The sequence below is a fragment of the Tyto alba genome, unplaced genomic scaffold, assembly GCF_018691265.1.
Source record: "Tyto alba isolate M040663 unplaced genomic scaffold, T.alba_DEE_v4.0 Super-Scaffold_14, whole genome shotgun sequence".
Taxonomy (NCBI): Eukaryota; Metazoa; Chordata; class Aves; order Strigiformes; family Tytonidae; genus Tyto; species Tyto alba.
The window spans coordinates 27,772,282-27,795,380 of record NW_024881276.1 but is presented as its reverse complement, the minus strand read 5'-3'; the positions used below and the strand labels follow the sequence as shown (position 1 = coordinate 27,795,380).

General features: G+C 37.4%; 1 protein-coding gene across 2 annotated transcripts in view; it reads left to right on the top strand.

The window, feature by feature from the left end:
* Window positions 1–6,977, top strand: part of DYRK1A (dual specificity tyrosine phosphorylation regulated kinase 1A) — an 89,976-nt gene extending 82,999 nt beyond the window's left edge. For both annotated transcript variants that reach the window (XM_042788604.1, XM_042788603.1), the window contains exons 8-12: window positions 856–1,002; window positions 1,335–1,475; window positions 1,744–2,050; window positions 2,368–2,492; window positions 3,574–6,977. In XM_042788604.1, coding sequence (XP_042644538.1) covers window positions 856–1,002; window positions 1,335–1,475; window positions 1,744–2,050; window positions 2,368–2,492; window positions 3,574–4,197 — 1,344 coding nt within the window. In that variant the 3' untranslated portion in view covers window positions 4,198–6,977. The remainder of the gene's footprint in view (window positions 1–855; window positions 1,003–1,334; window positions 1,476–1,743; window positions 2,051–2,367; window positions 2,493–3,573) is intronic.
* The last annotated feature ends 16,122 nt before the right edge of the window (window positions 6,978–23,099 follow it).

Here is a 23,099-nt window from a genome sequence, read left to right as displayed (position 1 = left end):
CTTTCTTTTCTTCTTTCTTTTCTTCTTTCTTTTCTTCTTTCTTTTCTTCTTTCTTTTCTTCTTTCTTTTCTTCTTTCTTTTCTTCTTTCTTTTCTTTCTTTCTTTTCTTTCTTTCTTTTTTTCTTTCTTTTCTTCTTTCTTTTCTTCTTTCTTTTCTTCTTTCTTTTCTTCTTTCTTTTCTTCTTTCTTTTCTTCTTTCTTTTCTTCTTTCTTTTCTTTCTTTCTTTTCTTTCTTTCTTCAGGGTTTTAGATTTTAAAAAAATACACCTCTATTTAAGCCAGTCTCCAGGTTTAGAATCAAGATAAAATTATCTGTCTTGTGAAATTAGCAGGATAGTTGGAAGTGGAGGGAAGTTGTTTTTTCCTATGTGGTGTTTTCTAGTTCCTGGAATTACCTGATAATTTCATCTTGTTTCATCACATCATAATTTGTGGTTTTTGATTTTTTACTGTCAGTTTTGTCTGAAGTGTTATGGGATTCTGATGTGGCTTGTGGATTAGTTTTTCTTAGGGTGATACCAAACTAAAATTTGGTCATATGATTACTTGTAATTGCATGAGATTACACTTGTCAAGCAACTATAGTGTAAAATACTGACCTTATGAATGAATCTGCATTTTTTTAATTGTGTTTTTTTTTTCTTTTGTGAAAGAGTGTGTATGCTAGTATTTTCTTAAGAAGAATTGACATTTACATATTTTTATTAACATAATGTATAGATACTTTTTAGTATCACTGATACCTTGACTTTCCCAACACCAAAAATGTATTTCATGGTAGTTCTGGTTTGTAATACAGAATCATTATAGTGTTCTTTGGATGCTGTGTATTACCTTTAGATGCTTTTATTTCAGATATACCAATATATCCAGAGTCGTTTTTATCGATCACCAGAGGTGCTACTGGGAATGCCTTATGATCTTGCAATTGATATGTGGTCCCTTGGGTGTATTTTAGTTGAGATGCACACTGGAGAGCCTCTTTTTAGTGGGGCAAATGAGGTATGCAGCTATACTATGCTACAAATAATTTGATTATTTTATTTTTTTTGTTCAGTCGTAATGGCTTTCATCAGTTTAATTGTAATACATAAATTAGGGAAGTCTAGTAATTCTAAAATGAATAAATGTCAGTGACAGCAATATATTTTGTCAGAATTCTATATTGCCTGTTAATGGTTTTCTGTATCTTCCCTCTTACTCCTTATTCAGAAATTTGTTTTGTACGTATTGGATTTTTCTTAAACTCACTATTAATTTAGAACTCATCTGGGTAGTTAACATTTGCTTCCCATGTGACTATGTTCTTCATAAATATTTTTTCTTTGGAACAGGTGGATCAAATGAATAAAATAGTGGAAGTTTTGGGGATACCACCTACCCACATCCTTGACCAAGCACCAAAAGCAAGAAAGTTCTTTGAGAAGTTGCCAGATGGCACTTGGAACTTGAAGAAGACCAAAGATGGAAAAAGGGTAGGATGATGATATGGACTGTTTCTTAAAAAAAAAAAAAAAAAAGTGAAGCATTATTTTATTTTATATCTTGCCTAACTGAAAATGTAGCTTTGTTGTTGTTTATTATTGTCCCATGTTATAAGAACGGTTGATTAAATAACACTTTCTGTAGCCTTGGTTAGTTTCTTACTTTTATGTGACTGATTTCCTTTTAGAGCATGTTTAAATTGCACATCTAAAGCTTAATATATAACTTGATTTAAAGCAATTTCTAACTTCCTGACAGGAATACAAACCACCCGGAACTCGTAAACTTCACAATATACTAGGAGTTGAAACAGGAGGACCAGGTGGACGTCGTGCTGGGGAATCGGGTCATACTGTAGCTGACTACTTGAAGTTCAAAGACCTCATCTTAAGGATGCTTGATTATGACCCTAAGACACGAATTCAACCTTATTATGCCCTACAGCATAGTTTCTTTAAGAAAACAGCAGACGAAGGTACAAACACAAGTAACAGTGTGTCTACAAGTCCTGCCATGGAGCAGTCACAGTCTTCAGGAACCACCTCTAGTACATCTTCAAGCTCAGGTAAGTTTTCCTCATTAACAGATAAAAAAATTGTGTTTCCTAATCACATCAAAGGAGTCCTTCCCAGATAAATGTTCTCACTTTTTAATTTGTTAAAAAACAAATATGTCAGTCATGCTCATCAAAATAATTATTTTAGTAAGCTGGAATTGGGTAACTGCTCCAACAAAAAAGAAGTAGATGATCAAAAATGTGATTATGATAGTTCTTGCATTTTTACCTTGAAGTAGTTTAAATATCATCATGCTGTTGGAGTTCTACAGCTTACTTTAAATTTTATGTCTCTTTTAATTATTGTGTGTGTTACGATTCTGTAGGTGGATCTTCTGGAACAAGCAACAGTGGAAGGGCACGGTCAGACCCCACACACCAGCATCGACATAGTGGTGGGCACTTCACTGCTGCTGTTCAAGCTATGGACTGTGAAACACACAGTCCACAGGTATGCTTAAGTAGAGCTTTTGTCTGTTTGATTTGTATGATTTATTTGAGAATATTAAATCCCTAGAACTAATTAACACTTCCATTTCAAGGCTGAAGTGATTTAGACATGGAACTAGCCATCAGATTTGGTTTATTTTTTTTACCCCCAGCTGTTCTATAGTCCTTTGTATGTTAGGTCAATCACTTAGGCAAAAGTACTACAGGTAGCTGTAAAAACTTCCATAGATTCTACAGAGGTGAAGGTTTTGTATTAGTAGTAGCAGTAAGTCAGGTGGAGCTGTCAGTGCTTCACCATACACAGTTCATAAAGGTACACAGAACTACGCATCTTCCAGCCCAGGGACGAACTAGCTTGTACTTCAGTGGACTCCTGCTAGAGTTCTTAACTTCCGTTTTATGGTGTTCAGGTTCTTCACCAACATTATCACTGATGAATTAGTGCTTATTCAGTACTTGGAAAGAAGCAACAACTCATTTATTAGCAACAAGTAATTCAGTAATATTTTTATTTTAGTACAGAACAGATAAAAATATAAATTCTTCCAAGTAGACAATTTAGTTTATACAACAAATTGGTGTGTAGCTAGATCTTGCAAATTTAGGAATCTTTAATCAGCTGTGTTCTTCCAGGGGTGTGGGTAGTACTCCTCTAATGCTGTTGACACTGTTCAAGATATGAACTGCGACATACTAATTTAGTTTAGCATGCTTATTGTATCCAAAGGCCTGAGTCAGAGATCAGGGCCTTGTTGTTCTAGGTGTTGTACAAATACTGTGTTGTTTATTACTACTATTATATCGAGCTGCTGCTATCGTTTTGACAGTAAGGTAACATTTGGACTTAAACAGTTTATTTGAAAAAAGCATCAACAATGTGAACTCATTTTTTCTTAAGGTATATTTAGAAAAGTGTATTGGAAATGCTTCTTAACTACATGCTTGCATTTCTAGAATAATTTTGCAACAGCAAGGTTTGATTAACTTAAAAAAGTTAGATTAAGTTATTAATGCTTATGCTCTGTCATATATTGAAGATGGACAGATTCACAGTTTAGTTCTTATTTTGCTTATTAACATAGGTTCGACAACAGTTTCCTCCTCCAATTGGTTGGACAGCCACTGAAGCTCCTACACAGGTCACTGTTGAAAACCATCCAGTTCAAGAAACCACCTTCCATGTAACCCCTCAACAACAGAATGCATTACATCATCATCACGGAAATAGCTCTCACCACCACCACCATCACCACCACCACCACCACCATCATGGACAGCAAGCCTTGGGTAGCCGGACCAGGCCGAGAGTCTACAATTCTCCAACAAACAGCTCCTCCACCCAGGATTCTATGGAGGTGGGCCACAGTCACCACTCCATGACATCCCTGTCTTCCTCAACTACTTCTTCCTCTACATCTTCCTCCTCTACTGGTAACCAAGGCAATCAGGCCTATCAGAACCGCCCAGTGGCTGCTAATACCTTGGACTTTGGACAAAATGGAGCTATGGACATGAATTTAGCAGTCTACTCTAATCCACGCCAAGAAACTGGCATAGCTGGACATCCAACGTACCAGTTTTCTGCTAATACAGGTCCTGCTCATTACATGACTGAAGGACACCTTGCGATGAGGCAAGGAATTGATAGAGAAGAGTCTCCCATGACAGGAGTTTGTGTTCAGCAAAGTCCTGTGGCTAGCTCGTGACTAAACTGAAACTAAGTTTGTTTCTTGTGTGTTTTTATAGAAGTGGTGTTTTTCCAAAAACAAAGTGCAAAGCTGCTTGAATCAGAAGGAGATAAACTCACTGAACCGCTACAGGAGGGCAAAGCTGACTATTTTTTTAAACTTGAAAAGATTGCAAAGGGACAATGAAGTTGGGGGGGGTGGTTTTTTTGGTTTTTTTTTTTTTTGGTTTTGTTTTGTTTTTTTTTTTTTGTTTGGTTGTTTTGTTTTGTTTTGTTTTGTTTTTTTTAAAGCCATGTCTGGACCCACCTTAACGGATAGCTTAGTGGTGTTCATCTTTTGCTTCCCCCATTTTAACTTGCCACAACCTAGTCATAGTTTGGTTTCCTGGGGAGGGTTGGTTTCTTTTTTTTTTTTTTTTTTTTTATTTTTGATCTCATTCAACAGGGGTTACTGTTCAAACGTTAGTTGTAGTTGCAAACTAGTTTCTTTTTAAAGGCATTGCACATGATTTATAAAAAGGCCCTTTGAAGTTTTTGGGTGGGAGGGGAGTGAGTAATATATATATATATTTTTTTTAGTTCCCCAAACAAACATGGGCACAGAAATGCAGTACTGTAAGAAAGAGGGACCTTCAGATTACACAAATATATATTCTTCAGCTGTAAAAAGGGACGGTTGTAATGGAGTTTGTAAGGCACATTAAGCATGCTAAGTGGCGGTGATCAGAACTCTCCTTTTCTGAATCTACTGAGGATCAAAGCAGCAATTGTAATGGGATTCTGTGGGTCTCATACTTTGGAGACCACGGTCAGTTAGTATTGAAATATGACTGGTTTCATAACTGAGGTGCACTGAGAAGCAATCAACGGGTCGGTCCTGGCCAGTCCTGGGGAGGTCTAAGTGGTGGTCTTTGGGATAACCTTTGGCCTTATGGATTTGGACTCTTAAGTTAGAAGAGCCTACCATTTCAGATGCAATCACTTTTGGACATGCTTTTGCAGACAGTCCTTAATGCTGAAAACACAGAGAATGGGTAATTCAAGAGGCCTTTCTTTTAAAATAGACTTTTGTGACCCACTTATTGTAAGGTATTGCAAGGTCACTTTGCGTGTGTCATAAAGTTGACTTCCTTATTGGTTGAAGGTCACAGGAGTAGTGGTTTGCGTTTGATGGAAATAGCTACAACTGTGTCCCTTCCTGCTTTTTACTTTTTTCTTTTGCTTTTTCTCGGCACGTGGTTTCTCCACCATTACTTCTGCACAAAGACGTCTTCTGTTCATCCTGAACATTTTTAAAAATGCAGAATTTTATGTGACTGCTTTTTTGCCTCACAATTATGCTGTGAATTTTACAAAAATTTATTTTCTTTTTTGATAATTTATTGTACCAAAGCTGTTTTTATAGCACATAGATGTCTGTAACCAATAATGTAGCAGTTCTGCACTTTGACACAAGGTGTAACTAGACCATTTTTAAATGTCAGTTGAAAATTATGGCTGTACTATTGCTTAAACAAAACTGGAACTGTTGTTGAATTCATAGCCAATACATTTACAGCAATCTGTGTACTGAACATAATAGATTGACATCTACTTCAAGATTATAACATCTGTTACATTATAAATGTGTTCAGGCTTCTGAAGGTAAAAGGGACACTAGATCCAGAAGCTATGAAACCAGCAGTTGATTCTTGTATTCCTTATTAACATAATTGTAAACTTGAAGGCAAGACCTTGATTGCATGAACAGGTCCAAAATAATAGTCTGAGTAAAGCAAAACACTCACGAGACCTGAGGTTAGCAGGCTGTATTTAACAGGTGCCTAATTTTTGGGTAATGCTGCCTTAATATAACACAGTCAGCTTGGCAGTTGCAAAATTTACAGGCCCAGTCAGAGATTTATTTATATGAAAAATAAAAGCTCCATGAAAAACATTTGAAAGGATAAGGGTAACTCATTGATTGCCCATCCCAGATTAACGCTGTTTGCCCATTATATATTACCGAAGCAGTGATCTACCTCTGCCAGTAAGCCCTTTTAAAAGTTAATTCAGCAGAAAATTCAGAGTTCATACTGGTCGGTTCCATGCAGCTAAGTCATTTTTTCAGACTAAAAGGTGGAATTTTTTATACCTACAGTGGCAATACAGCAGCCAACAACCATGTAAATGGGAATGAATACTTGGGATTACCAGTTTTTTGTAAATCATGATTTTTTTAATCAAGCGATCCATACTTCTTTTGTATTGACACGTCAACCCTGTGGATGAAAGATGTTTTGTTTGGTTTTGGGGTTTTTTTCCTGTTTTCTTTTTGTTTTTATTTTTAAACTCAAATTCAGAGAGGTTTACAGAATTTGGAAGGCTGTCACCTTAGAAACAGATGCTGAGTTTAGCAATATAAAAAGGAATCCAGTACTTACTGCTGTCTAGGAATATAAGGGTAATATGAAATCTGGGTTATTTTTGTGTGCACGGGTTGCCACACCTTAGCAAGCACCAAAAAATAAAGCAGTTTAAAAAAAAATTACATAAAGAAGAAATCATAAAATCCAGTGCTTCTGCATACTGTGTTATGTTACAGTCCAGTTTTGTGTGCTTTACTACACAGTTTGGTTACAGGACTTCTGTGCATTGTAAACATAAACAGCATGGAAAAGGTTAAATACCTGTGTTCAGATTGTAAGATCTAGTCCGGACTTGCTGTGTATATTGTAACGTTAAATGAAAAGACAAGCCCTTTGTATTATAGTCATGCAGTCTTATGTATGATAAACAGTTGAATAATTTGTCCTCAGACTCTTTACTGTGCTTTTTAAAAAAAGAGTAATTTAAGAAAAAATGTAAACATAGTAAATCTTCCTATGCAATTAACCTACTTCAAGCCATGGTATGGTAGGTATTAATTATACTATAATATGTAAATATCAGATACATTGAAACAGACTTAAAAATATGAAAGTAAAAGTTGGAGGCATAACAGATAATTTTGAGTTTTTAATTGAAACAGCAAGGTATACAATTAATTGATGTATGAACACGGCTCTGCTTGATTCTGATGGACTGTACTTGTAGTTTGAGTTCTTTATATTATCATCTGTTAGTTTGAATGTTCTTATATGCACTGCAGCTTTCTACCTATTACAGACTAGCTGATTTTAAGGCCAGAAGTGTGACCATGGTAACGAAATAATGTGACTGGCATGCCATTATCCCTAGAATTCAATCTAGATACTTCTGCATCATGAAGTCCATATCTTTTGGGTGCAGTAGAACATACTTTTGAGAAAGATAGCTGATTTTCAGATAGATTCTTCTAGTGTGAGGATTTTTCCCTGTCTCTTGAGTGATTCAGCTAGTTTATTTGCCATACTTTCAGTCCTCCGTCAGTTTTAGGGCTGTTTAGTTACAGCTGCTCGCCATCAGACAGCTAGCTGCCTATTAGAATAACAAATAACTACTCTAGTTTTAAACTATTTCACTTTATTCACATAAAATATGTTAACTTTAATAACCTATATAGATGGAGTTCCTTAAATCTCTAACTGTAAAGCTTTTATGGCTCTTCTGAAACTTCAGATGTTTTAAAATCCATTCTAAAGTGTGGACATAAGAACTGCATACAGCGTCTGATAGTGTTTTCAATATTGCTGTGTGCGTGTAGTATGTGCAGGTACATTCTTGAACCTTTCAGTTTATATCTTTGCTTGTTTGTTTATACCTCCAAGGATTGCATTTTTAAATCTTTCAGTCTCAGTTATTTGCATTAAAAGATTGTAAATTTAGATGATTATCCATCATGATTCCTAAGTCCTTTTCAGAACTGCTGCTCTTCCAGGATGTAGTCTTCCATCCTGTAAGTATAATGATGTCTGAATGGGACTGGTTTACAGAAGGGTTGGATTCACCTATAGATGTGACTTGTCTTCATTGTTTATCACTCTACCATCATTATTTTCATTAAACTATCAATGTGCTTATATTACATTCTTGATAACTGAAAAATCTTAAATACCTTTGAAGATAATTCCTGTTGAAACGCATCAGAAATACTCGTTTTTAATGAGGAAGTAATCTAAACGTATAACCTTCTGACACAGCGTGGTGAACTGTTGTGTTGATTTACAGAACAAATATATTTTAGTAAGATCACTATATGGAACTTCTGAATAGTATGGAAGTATCTTTCTAGTCAAAATAACACAAGTAACTGTCTACAAAGTAGAGTTATTTCTGAGTGTTGATCTCATGAGGATAGTTCCTATATAGCATGACTTTTGCAAGTGATTTATTTTACTCAGAAGGATGGATATTAGAATTGCACAGTATCTTACATCTGCCAAGCAAAGACACCTTGCCAAGTTGTAGTTGTCATTGATAAATCCCTGACTTTGTGGGGTTCTACAGAAGCAACCTCATTTGAAAAGTTTGCAGTTGGTATTTATTTCTCCACCTCCTGATAGTTGAACTATTTTTTCCTTATTGATTAAGATGCCTTGGTTTTATTTCAGCAGTTCTCCCTACTAGCCCTATCAAATATATATGACCTGAACGGATTTGTAGTTTCTGTTGTTTATTATGTTTTATGCTAGATGTTACAGAGCATCACGGAGTTCAATCACAGGACAGACACTGTGACCATCCTTGAGGACCTCAGTGATACAAGAATGTGATATGCTTCATAAGCCAGACAAAGGAGGTAGTTAAAATTCTAAACTTCAGGCTCCTCTGCTGAATGGCAGAGAGAAATATTAATTCACTTTAAGCAATGTTCATAGATTCCAGTGCAAAAGTGAGGACAGAAGATTAAGAAGGGGATAAGGATTGGAATTGAAAGGATATTCCGTGTGGGAAGGAGTCTAACCAATGTGAATAACAGCATAGGGAGGGAAGAGAAATACCTTTAGCTGGGGTGGAATTGGGTAGACCTTAATTAAAAGTGAGGCTGAGAAAATTTTTTACGTGGTCCTGGTCCTAGGAAAGCAGGTGAGGGAAGCTAAATGAAAAAAACTTTATGTTGAATGAGGCTTAACAGTTCTACTTCAGTGGAAAATATATTTTCAACAGAAGGTTGGATTCCAGTAATTAACGTGAGAGATGTCTAGAATGTAGCTGTGTGTTTTGTTTCAAGGCAGATTTGAATTCAGACTCTAGTGGCAAGACTTGAGTCAAATCTGGAAGTTTGCAAGACAGCAGAAATTAAAGTTGGAGTGATTTTACTGCGGTTTAGGAAGGCTAAATTGAAGGAGGAGGATTTGATTCCTGACAGCAGATCAAATGAGCCTATGCTGGAGAAATCAGACTGGCAGAAGCAGAAGTGGTGGATAGAGTGGATTGTCAGCATGTAGGCAACTGGAGGGATTTGAATTTATTTACCAACCAGGGCTGAGATGTATAGGTTAAAACGGACTGAAAGAAGAGCCTTGTGAGACATTAAAAGAGGCAAACCAAAAGATGTTATAAATGGTGTTTTGGAACTCTAGGAATAAAAAACCCAAAACCCCAAGCAGTGTATGTTACTGAATGATTATTAAAACTTGTATGTCTGTTTAGTAAGATGAGAATGGAAATGAGACTGACCAAAGACATCCTTAAGGAAAGATTGTTGCCATGGAGTAGAAAGGGCGCAGGATCTGTATATCCTAGAAGATGTTTTATTGTGGATCCACCTTAGGTCCTCATTCCTAAGGCAGGACCTCCTCTGTGTCACGACAAGCAATTTTTAACTCGGTGAGCAATAGTGAAAATAATCCCAGCTAAATAATGTTAAACGGTGTCACAGTGAAAAACTACTAAACCTTAAATAGAAAACTAGCATATAAGGAAAACAACCCCAGTATTTTCAGTCTAAATAACAAAAAGCATCAGCTATATTTTGAAAATTAAGGCTAGTAATATTCTTAATAGTAAGACAGAACTACCATTATTGTAAAAATGTCATAAATCCTTTTAGGAGCACTGTATGGGCCACATTTGGCTTTCTGAACCACATTCTAATAATACTTCAGAGGAGATGCATCCTGGGCTGAGGCAAGTTGATCTGAATTTCAGTCGAGCCAGTACTGAGAAACCTGCACGTAGATCATGCTTTTTGGACTACAGTATGTAATACGGCTTCAGGTAAACAAGGCAATGCAGTTAAACTTACTGTGTAGTACAGTGAAATTTTCTTCTATTTCTCTTTCCTGTATATCTTCACAAGAGGCATTTTTCATCTCTGGTAAGTTGTGCAGTCCAGCTCTTGGTCTCCAAGTACTCCGTAGGAACAGCTTCAACAGGAATTTCTGCTTCCCGCTGCTGCGAACTCCAGCGTCCTGGAATACAATTGTCATGATGTATTGGCATATGTTTTGGATATAAGAGCATTGTATTTTCTAGAACACTGCATCTTACATGTCAAATTTAGTTTAAAGCTGTTCAGTTAACAAAGAAAGTACAAAAATGTTTTGACGTTTTGCTTCCATCGTTTTGCGTGCAAGCAGACAAATCTCTTGCAGTTGCTGCGTACTGTAAGGCAGCATTACAGTGTCTCCTAGAAACATGTTGGTCTCCCATATGAATGCTTTTATAATATATATAATGTTTTCTTGAATACATTAGCCACTTAGATTCTGCATTTGTTGCAGCCTCCTGGTAGAGTCTATCATGAAAACTTTCTGGGAGGACATTGTTTTGCCAGTGGAGCAACAGATGAGCAGTTTTATTCCTTCTAGAAAAAAAATTCAGTCTAAAGGATGGCTTAATTACTTTTTAAATCATGTATGCATTGCTGTTTACTATTTGTACACATACCAATATTTTAATTCAAAGCATTTATTTGTTAAAGGGTATTGAAAGTTGGTAGGTTTGACTGTAGGACACCCTTGTTGTCTTAACATGTTTGCACTGCCTTTTCCCATTTATTTTTCTCCATAGTCTCAGCCAGTTCTCGCTGCTTAAGGCAATGGTATAACAGTAGTTTATAATTTTGAAGATTGGCTTAGGAGCTTGCTTCTGGGATTTTTGAAAAGAACTCTGGCTTTCCTACTACTGTGCTGACTTTCTGCAATGTGTGTATAAAGAAACTTGACTTAATTTTCAAGGCAGTCAACAGATTGGTCCCTAAAAAGGTAACTACAAGATGAGGAAAGGGTTCAAAACATTGCTTCTCAAATCCAGTCTTGTGTGATCATCACAGAGATGGGTCCTGCTGCACTAGCTTATGAATCTCTTGCAAAATCCCATATATTTTAAGAATTTCCTGAAACTTCAGATCTTGTAGGTATTCCATATGGTCTTGAGTAATAAAAAGAACAGTAGCATAGAATAAGACAATAGAAATTAATAACCAAATTCACCTCCTGTAGGTCTCCCCAGGAGAAGTGGGAGGAAAGGAGATTTGACAGATGTTGACTGTTCAAAGACAGTTGGTTAGTGATTGGAAAATGATATATGAAAAAATAAAAACTGAGTTTGTGTTGAAGAAACTGATTGAAGATATCGAAAAGAGAACCTCTCCACTCAGGTTGCCTTCTTCAGGATCTCTCTTCCCCCTCACCAGTAAAAGTAATCTTTTCTGTACCACCTGCTGTGGTGTTCAAATCATCTCTTTTCCTTCAGATTTTCCTGCCAACCTATATCTCATTCAGGGCTCCCTTCATGACTTCTCAGCATCAAATGTCAACAGCTGCTAGATCAATTTAATCATTTTGAGACTGCAAGGATGATGATGATGACGATGAGGAAGAGTTCTCTTTACATAAAGCAGGAAGAAAGACTAGTCTTGAATGGAACACATTCTGAGCTATACTGCATTTTCAGTGCAACAAACCCTTTCATAATTTGCGCCTGAAGGAAACTCCTTTTGGAGTCAAGAATAAGCTGTGGGAATTTAGTTTTCAAAGCTTCAGTCTCACTTGTCTTCTTTCCCAATGCAGGTCTAGTGCAGTTTAGTACCCAAGGGGTTCCCCTCCTCTTTGCTGCAATGCGCCAGAGCACTTGTGCATTTTTATTTTCATCTGAATTGGTCTCCTGCCCCTACAAAATGTTTGCCTTGTGTATGAGGAAATTTTATCTTTGTTTGTTTGTTTTTTGTACGCTAGCTAAGTTAGTATTTCTTCCAAGAAAATGCTGTACATAAGTTTATTCGATACTGGAATAACCCACTTACTGCTGTACTCTATGTGTGCTATCTCACATCAGTCTGGTAACTTCAGTACACAGAACCAATAGTGATCTGTGTAAACGGGCATTTGCTCTGCAAACAAAACATGCTACAAGTAGAAACATTGCAGTGGCAGTGCCTTGGAATCAGGTGTGTCTGTAGAGGTCACTTTGATACAGTGCCAGTATGAAAGTTTGTGTCCTGACATAACCTCAGTGACCCAGGAAGGCGAGTTCAGGAATCTCAGGAGTCAGAGCTTTGAAAATCAGAAATGTCATATTCAGAGTTCTTTCATGGGGACAATGAGAAATTTTTGTCTGAAAAAGTCAAACATAGTAACTTTGGCTAAAATAATTTTAATACACTTCTCATTTTCAGCAGAAACTGTAGTTCATTTCCCTCTTTAGAAGCAGTAACATCACATGGCCTTTTCTCCCCACTCCAAGTTCTCACTGCTTCTCACTCCCCTTCCCTACTTTTCACTCTGACCCTTCTTCCCCCTTCCCTACACTTTTCACCTTCTGCTTTTCTCCCCCTTTCCCGTCTTTCAACCTTTTATTTTTTTCCCTGCTTTTCTTTTGGTTCCCTGCTTTTTTGTGTGTGCCTTTTCCCTACGTTCCTCTGTTGCTTTTCCAGTCTTTCTGCTTTTTATTTTTCACTGTATATCCTTTTCCTGCCTGTTCTCTTCCTGTCTTTTCACAGCTTTTCCTGTCTTGTCTGCGCTTGTCTTCTCTGCTTTTATTTTCCTGCCTGTTGTTCCTGTCATGTTTTCCCTGTTTCCCTTGCTTCCCCCAGCCCCTTCTTCACAATACTTTCCACATCTTTCACCCCCCTCCCCAGCTTTTCCTTTCCTCTTCCAACTTGTTGCTCTTTAGGCTTCCTCTCGGGTCTTTCAGGTTCCCCCCTTCTCTTTTTGGTGCTTTCTGTTCTTTTCCCAGCTTTGATTTTTACCGCTTGCTTTGACTTCTGTTCTTATCCATTCTTTTTTCCCAGTTTTTCCGGTTGTTTCTCCCCCCCTCCCCTTCTTTTTATTTCTCTTCACTGTGTTGCCTTCTTTTCACTTTGTATCTTTCCTGAGTGTTTTTTCCTGCCTGTCTTTCCCACTTCCTTTTCCACTGTTGCTTTGCATTGCTGTCCCCCTCTTTGCTTTCCCTTCACCGATTTTCACTGCTTTTCTTTCTAATGCTTTTTAGGTCTTCCCGCCTTCTTTTCAATGCTTCTGTGTCTTCCCCTTCTTTTCTCCATTCTTTTCAATACTCTTCAGGTGTTTTCTTCAGTTCCTTTCCTCGCTCCAGTGCTTTTCAGGTTTCTTGCCCCTTCCTTTCTCCACTTCGTTTCAAATGCTTTTCAGGTGTATTGACTTCCTTTCCCCTGCTTTTCAGATACTTTCACTCATTTTCCCTGCTTTTCTTTAGCTTGACTTTTTTCCTTTTCCCTCCTTGTATTCTTGTTTTTCTATCCTCATCTTCTCATCTTCTCCTTCCTTTACATGCTTTTATTCCCACCCCCTCCCTGCTTTTCAGTACTTACAGACTTTTCTCTGCTTTTCAGTTCTCCCTTGCTTTTCTCCTCTTTTTTTTTTTTTTTTTTTTTTTTTTTTTTTTTTTACGTACTTTTCCCTTCCCTTTATCACCACCCGTACTTGCCACTGCTTTGACTTCTTTTCACTGATTTTTCAGGTCTTTTATTTCTTTTTCCCCTCCTTCCTTCTTAGGTATTTATTCTCAATCTTTTCCTGCTTTTCTTGCTTTTACTTATTTTTTCCTCTCTTCAACGCTTGTCGCTGTTTCAACCTATTTTCACTACTTTACAGGTCTTTTCCTTCCTCCCCCATCTTCTTTCCTGCTTTTCTCTGCTTTGACTTTTTTCCTGCTTTTCAGATGTTCTCTTTTTCTGCCACACCATCCCCCCACTTTTCCCTTCTTTTCTCTGTTGTTCCCATCTCTGCAGCTGTCTGTTTTTTGCTGCTTTTTATTCCTTTGATGGTTTTTCACTGCCTTTCAGATTTTTAACCTCTTTTCCCTTCCTTTCCCTGCTAGTCACTGCTTTGACTTCTATTTCCTGTTCTTCTGGTCTTTTATCCCCTCCCTGCACCTTGTCTTCTCTGCTTTTCATTGCTTTGACTCTTTTCCCAGCTGTTTCCTTCTCTTCTCTGCTTCTCACTGGCTTGACTTTCCCCCCCCTGCATTTTCAAGTTTTGACTTTTCCCTGTTGGACTTTTTCCCCTTCTCCCATCTTTATGCTGCTTTGACTTATCTGCTTTTCAGGTATTTTTCCTTTTCCTTTCTTTCCCCAGTTGTTGCTTCTTTGACTTGTTTTTGCCGCTTGTCAGTGCTTTGATGCTTTTTCACTGCTTTGTCAGTGCTCGGACTTCTTGTGGCTGCTTTCAGGTCTCTTCCTGCTTCCCACCCTGCCACCCCCCAGCTTTTGCTTTTCTGTTCTCCCTGCTGTTCACTGCTTTGACTTCTTTTCCCTGCTAGTAACTGCTCTGATTTCTTTTCATTGACTTTCAAGTCTCCTCCCTCTCCTTCTCTTGCCTCTTACATCACTGCTTTGACTTCCTTTCACTGCTTTTCTGGTCTTCCCCCCTGCTTTTTTTTTTTTTTCTTCTTCTTCTTTTCCCTGCTTTCCACTGATTTTTAGTTGTTGTGGAGAGTTTTCTGTTTTGTTTTGTTGTTTTATTAATTTTTAAATTTTTCCCTCCTTTCCCCTGACTTTCAGCCTCTTCACTGCTTTGACTTTTTTCAACTGCTTGTCTGGTCTTTTCCTATCTTTTTGTTACTTGTTACTGTTTTGACTTCTTTTCAGTGCTTTTCAGGCAGTTCCCTTCCTTTCCCACTTCTTCCTTTGTTTCACTTCTTTGACCCTTTTGCTGCTTTTTAGATCTTTTCCTCTTCCCTCCCTTCCCTGCTTGCCTCTTCCCTGTTTTTCACTGCTTCTCGCTGATTTGACTCCTTTTTCCTGCTTTCACTTCATGCATTCTTTTTTGCTACTTTTCAGGTAGTTTTTGTTTTGTGTGTCCTCCCCTCCCTACTCTGGTTTTAGCTTTCCTGCTCTTCACTGCTTTAACTTCTTTAGGCTGCTTTTCTGGTCCCTAGTTTTCCCTGCTTGTCACTACTTTGACTGCTTGTCCATCCTTTTCATGTCTTGTGAGGTTCTGTTTTTTTGTGTTTTGTTTTTTTTTTGTTTGTTTGGTTGGTTGGTTGGTTGGTTGGTTGTTTTTTTTTGTTTGGTTTAGTTTGGTTTGGGTTTTTTTTGTTTGTTTGGTTTTTTTTGGGGGGGGGGGTGTTGTTTGTTTCCCCTCCCCCCCCCCATTTTTCTCTCTTTTCCTCTGCTTTGACTGCTTGCTTTTTTTTTCTTTTTTTCCCTTCCCCTTCCTTCATTACATGCTTTACACTATTTTGAATGCTTTTCACTGCTTTTTGTTGCTTTTCAGGTCCTCCCCTCTTCCCTTCCATTTCTTACCCTTCCTTTTCCCTTCCCTTCCCTTGCTGTCTTTTTTCCCCACTTTGGCTTCTTATCACTGCTTTTCAGGTCCTTATCTCCCCCCTGCCTCCCTTCTTTTCCCTGTTTTTCTTCTTTCCCTCTTCCCCCCTTCCCCTTCTCCATTCCTCTTAGTCTTTCTCCATCTCCCTCTTCGTCTTTCTGCTTCCCCTTTCTCTCCCTGCTTTTCCCTGCTTTGACTTCATGTTGCCAACTCTTTCATCTTGTCTTTTCCCCCTCATTTTGCCTTCCATACTTCTTCCTGCTGTCCTCTGCTTTACATGGCTTTGACTTCACTGTTCCTTGACTTATTTCACCTATTGTTTTCCTTTCTTGCTTTTCCCTTCCCTTCTGCTCCCCACTTCTCCCCGCCTTTTTGCTGCTTTCCTCACCTTGTCAGTGCTTGTCCAAGATATTCACTGCTTTGGTTTCTTTTCACTGCTTTTCAGGTCTCTTCCTCCATTTTATTTTATTTTATCTTTATTTTATTTTATTTATTTTACCTTTTCCTGCTTGTTACTGCTTTCATTTCTCACACCTTTCTTGTTTTGCTTCTTTCAATTTTTGTTTCTCTTTTTTTCTTTCAGTTCTATTTTTTAATTTCTTTTTTCTGTTTTTACTTTTCCTTTGACAGTTATTTCTTCTTCCACTTATTATCACTTCTTTTTCTTTCAATGTCTTTTCTGTGTTTTCGCTTCTCCCTTCAAACATATCTTTCAGGTTTCTATTTCATTCTCTTCTTTCATGTTTCATTTTCTCACTTAAACTTCTGTATCTTCTTTCACTTATTTTCTTTCACGTGTTTTCACCACTTTTCATTATTTTTAATAACTTAATATTTTTCATTACTTTTCGTTCTTTTCATATTTCTTTCTTTCTTTTAGCTTCCTTACTCTCTCTTTCCCCTTACCACCTTCCCACCCTCCCCCTTTTCTCCCTTCTTCTTTCCCCCTTTTCACATCTCTCCTGTTCTCATCAGCATTCTAGTTGACTCTCTTGTTGGCTTTAGTACATGGAAAATGAAATAAAATACACACATAAAGTATACAGGCAAAAATAAAGTACTGATTAACTCAAAAACTTCTAATCTTTGTCACTTTGGTACATCAAAACTATTGCCATGTTTTTCTCTTCAGTTAAATCCATTCAATCACTTGGCTGTAGTAAGGAGTTGATCCTTCCAGGAGTCCAAATGCATGCTGTAGTTTGCTGATACAATATAATGGTAGTGTTTATGCTTACAGACTTGCAGACAGGCACAGGGGGAGAAAAGGTCTGATGTTAATGAATGAACATTTAATCCCTAAACAAAGCATTTGGCTGAGGTTTGGGAGATGTGGGATTCTAATATTGCCTGTCCACAGGGGTTCAGAGAGACACCCCCATAGCTCCATAGGGGTATCACTTCTTTCATGGGATTTCAGAATAGAGGAGAAGGTGAAAGAAAAGGAAGAAGAGGCACGGTGCACCCCACCTCTTAAAATTACCTTATTGAGCACTAAGTGTTCAAGATTCTATAAGTGCAGTAAGCATGCAAGTTATTGGTTAAATAATCAAATAATACAACGGTAATAAAAAAATAATCTCATGCTATTTGGCTATGATCACAATATCATCATGAACTATTTTGTAGGGACCATGTTAGGACAGTATTTGAGCGTCACACAATATTTACAATACACCTGATGTCATGTTTTCAGATTTATAATATCTTTGGGGGAAAGGAAAGAGAAAGACATTAACCCAAGGCTTCTAGCTATATTTTACAATAAAATGCAAAAACTAGCAGCAATGAAACAGACAGAAGATACATTTGCTTCTCCATTTTTAAAAAATTATTTTTATTAGGAATCAAAGGATCAGTATAAACATGGTATAGGCCTTAAATGATACTAGTTACAGTTTGAAAACAAACACTTGAATATAAACTATATAGTTGAAGAATAAGAGAGATGTAATAAAGAAAACTAAAGGTAGTAGAAAAAATGGTAACATGAATAAAAATTATAGCATAATTTATTATTTTTTTTTAATAGAAAGCACTATTGGGGAAGGAATAAGTCATGCAAAGCACCGCAGCAGAATGAAAATTTGAGACAGGATGCAGCAGAAAAGAAGGCAAAGACTTTCAAAGAAGAGTGATTATACATAAAGGAAAGTTAATGGTAAAGTACGAGGGAGAGTGACTCTGAAAGAACCTGTTTCCACCTTAATTCCTGAGGTTTGTTGATTTTTCACTTCTTTGTTAATTCCGCCTTTTTAAAAATGGGCAAAGAATAAAGAGAAAAAGGCAGAAAAGTTTTTACTTATTTCAACCTTCCACCATTTTTCTCATTTTCCTTTTTGTCACCTGAAGAAAGGCAAGAGGAGTGAGAGAAGCTTGTAAATAAAGCTGATGTGTATAAAATAGGAGATTTTCAACCTGTGGATGCCTACAAACTGAACTACATAAAAGTTTATGAAGTTAACCATCGGAAGCAAGTCTATTGTCAGTAGGTTGAAATTTGCTTTTTCTAGTCTGTAGAAAGTACTGGGAACTGAAGCAAACCATGACAGGAGACACTAACAACAAAAACATAAATTCAGGACCTGTTTATCATGGTTTTTGGAATGTGAGATGAAAACATGAGTTGAATTTGAGAACTTCAGTGTTAATTATTGAAATAATTTGTTGATTAAGTTTCACTATAGTTGGCTTAACTGGAAGTGAGTACTGGTAAGTGGTGGTTGAATTATTACACTTACTTTCTGCCCTTGAAGTTCAGGTTTATAATATGAATTAACAGTAAATTATGCTGGAAGACGCTGTCATATTTCCAGTCAACATTTCTCTATATTACAACAATACCCTGCATTTTTTCTTATAGGATATCTACCAATGCAGCGTAAAGATCCTGAAAGAATCCTTTATTTAGCTAGATTTGTAAGATTATTTTAAAGGTAGCTTTTATGTATGTATTATGGTTCAGCAGTGCAAGGCAGTATTTGTTCAAATTGCTGTTTGTGGTATGCATCTGATTAGTACTCTGCTTTCTATCATCCTCCCTTGGTACCAGTCTTTCAATGACAAGTGCAGCTTCTAGTAAAACATATAGCACTTATAAGAGAGATACAGAGAATATGGAGAATTTTATGGCCAATAACCAGTGTAGAGAAGTCACTACAATTTACTCAACCTTTAAGAACTGTGGCAGCCCATGAATTAATGAGATTTAAAGCAATGTCTCCTCCCCATGCCTTTCTTCTCTACCCCTGAAATGCAGCACAGAATTTCAGTCTTTGGGTCTACTTGAAGTGCTTGAAGACTTCAATCCTACCTCTGCAACAGTACCTCATCCCTGATGAGCATGAGATATTTTCCATGCTGAGTTTTCACACAAGTTGTGCAAATAGTTGAGCATTTGTCCATAAAACCTGCTTTCCAGGAGCACATTTGGAATGGAGTTGGATTGCTCAGATGTTCAAGAAGAGCAGACACAAACTCATCTGAAACAAATTTTCTGCTCTGATGTAACCAGTCACTGTTGCAGAGGTTCTTTATCATTTACACAGTTCTAATTATTCTGATATTTTGTATGTGTTATATCTCTCATCAAGGGGTTTTGGCATCTATGGTAAATCCATCTTGTTTTCTATTTCTCCCATCTTTCTGTGCCCTCAGCTGAATGTATCTGGTCCTTGTCTTTCTGAAAATGAATCTATCTGTTCACTATTTCTTCCTGTTTTATTATTAAAAATTTAGTAGTTTTTCTTTCTATTGGTGAAAGGCTTGTCATGCTAACATTCTTACTCTAGCCACTTTATACCACAGGAAAATCAGCTGTAAAACCAAAGTATCCAGTAATTAAATCATCCAGTTTTAGAGAATAACCCCTGGAAGTCTTATGGCTCTCATCCAAGTACCAGTTGCATGGGCCATGGCTGTAGCAAGTTTAACATTGTTCCCCAATGGGGGATTTTTGGGGCAGATTTTGCTTGTGGTTTTGAACTACAGAAGGTAAAAAAATCTTCCAGTTGATTAAATCTCTGCCAGTTTGACATGTATTCCCTTTTATAAGAGAACTGATGTAATGATTTTTATGCCTTGCTCTTCATTGCCTCTTTCACAAAGTACAGCATGGGCAATTTAATTTCAGTAAGGGCTTTTACTTTTTCCTGGTTCAAATGTCCAAAAGCTCTTCAGCTCTAGACTTTTTGGCTGTATGGGCGTTTTAAAAATGATGCAAAGCATATACTTAAAGAAAATGTTTTTCTAAAATTGGAAAACATTGGGATTCTAGTCAATCTAAGTGGAGATGATTTGAGTGGTTTAGTTGCTAAAGGTGGTAGTTATCAATAATTTGAATAAATGACTGAAAATAGGAATTGAGGATAGAGGCAATTTATGTAGACTTATCTATAATTATCCATCTTGCCATAAAATAAAATAATTTTTATGGCACCTTGATTTCTATTTTGTTTAATCACTTTTTCTCTGATCAGATATGACAATTAAATTCAGAAAGATATAAAAATGTTTCTGTAAACAGAAATCATTGACTTAGAAGAACACAACCAAGAATGATGTATTTTTTATCACATATTGATAATACAACTGCAACTTGTAGTTGTGTGTTCAGAATATACCTCTCAACACTTGAAAAGATTTTTATTTAAACAAACTTGCTCTTCTTTTCTGATAGCTGTTCTAATAGTCTCATATGTGCCATCTAGAGGTTGCTTTGGTGGAACCACTCTACAATACTTTGAGGAGGTGTATAGTAATTTCCATGAGTAGAGGTAGTAATTTGATTCTTACATTCTTTGAGCTGTACAGTGAAAAACGTGGTTGAGAAATAAGAAAATACGTATGTTTTTTGCTTTAACTATGATGCAAAACTTATGCCTTCATGTGGCTGCTTATAATCACTGATGCTTCTCATGGATTGAGAGTGGTAACAAAGTGAAGAAACACAGAGAAGAAAATGTAATTAATTGTAACATGGTCACTCTCAGAAAAACTGTGCTCTACTTGCATCGTATTTCTGCATTCGCATATTTTTCCTTGTTACCGTAACCTTAGAAGTCTTTCTGCTATGTCTGCTCACTGCTTTGTTCCCTTTGCACAAAGGATTCCTCTTCTCAAGATTTTCTAGCTCTGGCAGAAGACAGGAACTGGGAGGAGACAATGAATCTGCTTACTAGAGGGCTCTACTTTTGTTTGCAAGGAGGAGTCATCACAGAACCCAAGTTCTGAGGAGCTAGAGAGAAAAGCAGGAGTGGAGGAAAGGAAGAAGAAACCAAGCAGTTATTCACCGATCACATTAAAGTTTATCCATCTAACTGTCTACTGTGATACTGTGTTTGTGTCACACCATCTGTGTCCAAGATTATGAATTCATTGCAGTAGAAATTGTGAAGAGACTGACTGATGCACCTGCAGATGATCCTTACAGAAGGGGAGAAAGTAGGTCAGGTAGGCATTAATGGTCCTTAGGGCAATTTAGGGAGACTTCCAAACCAGTCAACCCTTCTGAGAATCTCTTCAGTCCCCTGGACTGTAACTCTATTTGTTTTATTGCCAAGAGGTCCCTCCTCACCCCGTTCATCTTGTGAAAGGCTTCCAGAAAACTTTTGCTCAGCTCCTGTCTGGATGGTCTGCTTTTGTGAAACCCTTCTCCCCAGAAACAGAGCACTCGGCAACTTTCAATCTGGTGTGAAAGGGCCATCTCAAGGTAAGGCTCTTTTGAGCCTCCCTGTTGGATTTCTTACAGCGCTAAGCAGTCCTCTGGCAGACATAGTAAGCAGGTTTCTTCAGCCTGTGGAAATAAATGTTTGTGGATGAGCAGTATGTGAAAACATAAGAGCTCTGGTGAAAGTCAGCTAGTGAGTCTTGTAGCAGTCATTATAGCATCTTTAGGCGGTACCTCCAGAGCACATGCCAGATGTTGGTTGTTCCTGGACCAGAACTGGGCAAAGGGGCGATTTCTCCCAGAGCGAACCTTGGACCTGTGCTCACAGTGCTAATGCAGTCACCTTTAACTGAAGATGCTGGGCAGTGAACCGTGACAGAGGTGTAGGCACAAAGTCCCTTCCACCTTGCCTGCTTTGGCAGCGTTCTGACAGACAGCTGCAGCACAGGGGCTTCGTTGCTGGTGTGAGATTCTCCATCAAAGTCAATAGGTCTATAGGGGAGCAGCATTTCCAGAGGAGATTATAGTACAGTTTGCATATTTTTTTTTCACCAAATTTTCAGTGAGCTATTTAGAAATATGTTAGGAATGACTGTAAATGGAGAAACAGCTTTTAAGCTAGTATTTCTGGCTTTACAACTGTGAAGTCTAGAAGAGCTCACTGTGTTCATGTCTGTGAATGTACTTAGATGGGAGTCTCAAAACAGAGTAATAAAATAGTTTCTCTCCTGCTGTAAGATACATGTGACAATTGGAGCCATTCAGTATCTTTGTAAAGCCATTTCTCTTGAAGAGTAAAAGTCCTCTTCAAGTTTTAAAATCTTTATTGCACACAAGAAATTTATTTACATTTCTTAAAGTAGTCTTTCTTATGGATGACAACAACAACAACTTAGCTTTTTGACAAGATCATTGCCAGCAGCAATAACAAAATAAAAATTCTGGAATAAGCGTTGAATCTTACAAATGGTACAAAATACTTCCAACCAATCAGTCTTTAGGAAAAATGGATTATCAAGTAAAGAGAATTGCTTCTTTTAAAACTTATTCATAATTTCCAAGCGGAAGTACAACCACTGAACTGTCTTTTAAGACTTTTTAAAAGAGGAGGAGAGGACTGGATGAGAAATAGGAGAACAAAAGGGACAAATATATAAATGTTTAAAGTTAGAAAAATAGACAAGAATGTAATCCAGAATATCATTTATTACCAATTCTGTTGAGGTAACATTTTATTTTGCTAAGTAAAGAAAAATTCATAGTGGCAATTGTTCTATAAGGTATATAATTTCCTTTTTTTTAATGATAGTCACGGGCAGATGTGGCTAGTACATAGGGGAGTCTGGCTGGGAAGACTCCTTGCCTTGCTCAGTTTATGTTTTGCCAGTTCTTTCTTTTCTGAATGTTTCTGAAAAAGAAACTCAAGCCTCCAGGTTGGAGTTTGGGTAAAGGTGCATATTAAAACCGTATGCCTTGTGATTTGGTACAAAAGGTTGCCCAAGTAGCCTGTGAAGAGCCAGTGAGTCAGGTTACCACGTGTGTCTTCAGCCTGTTGCACACTCTGTGGACATCAGATTTGCTGCGCTTGTACAGGTCGACTTGCTTTCCTGTGTTGTGCTGTTA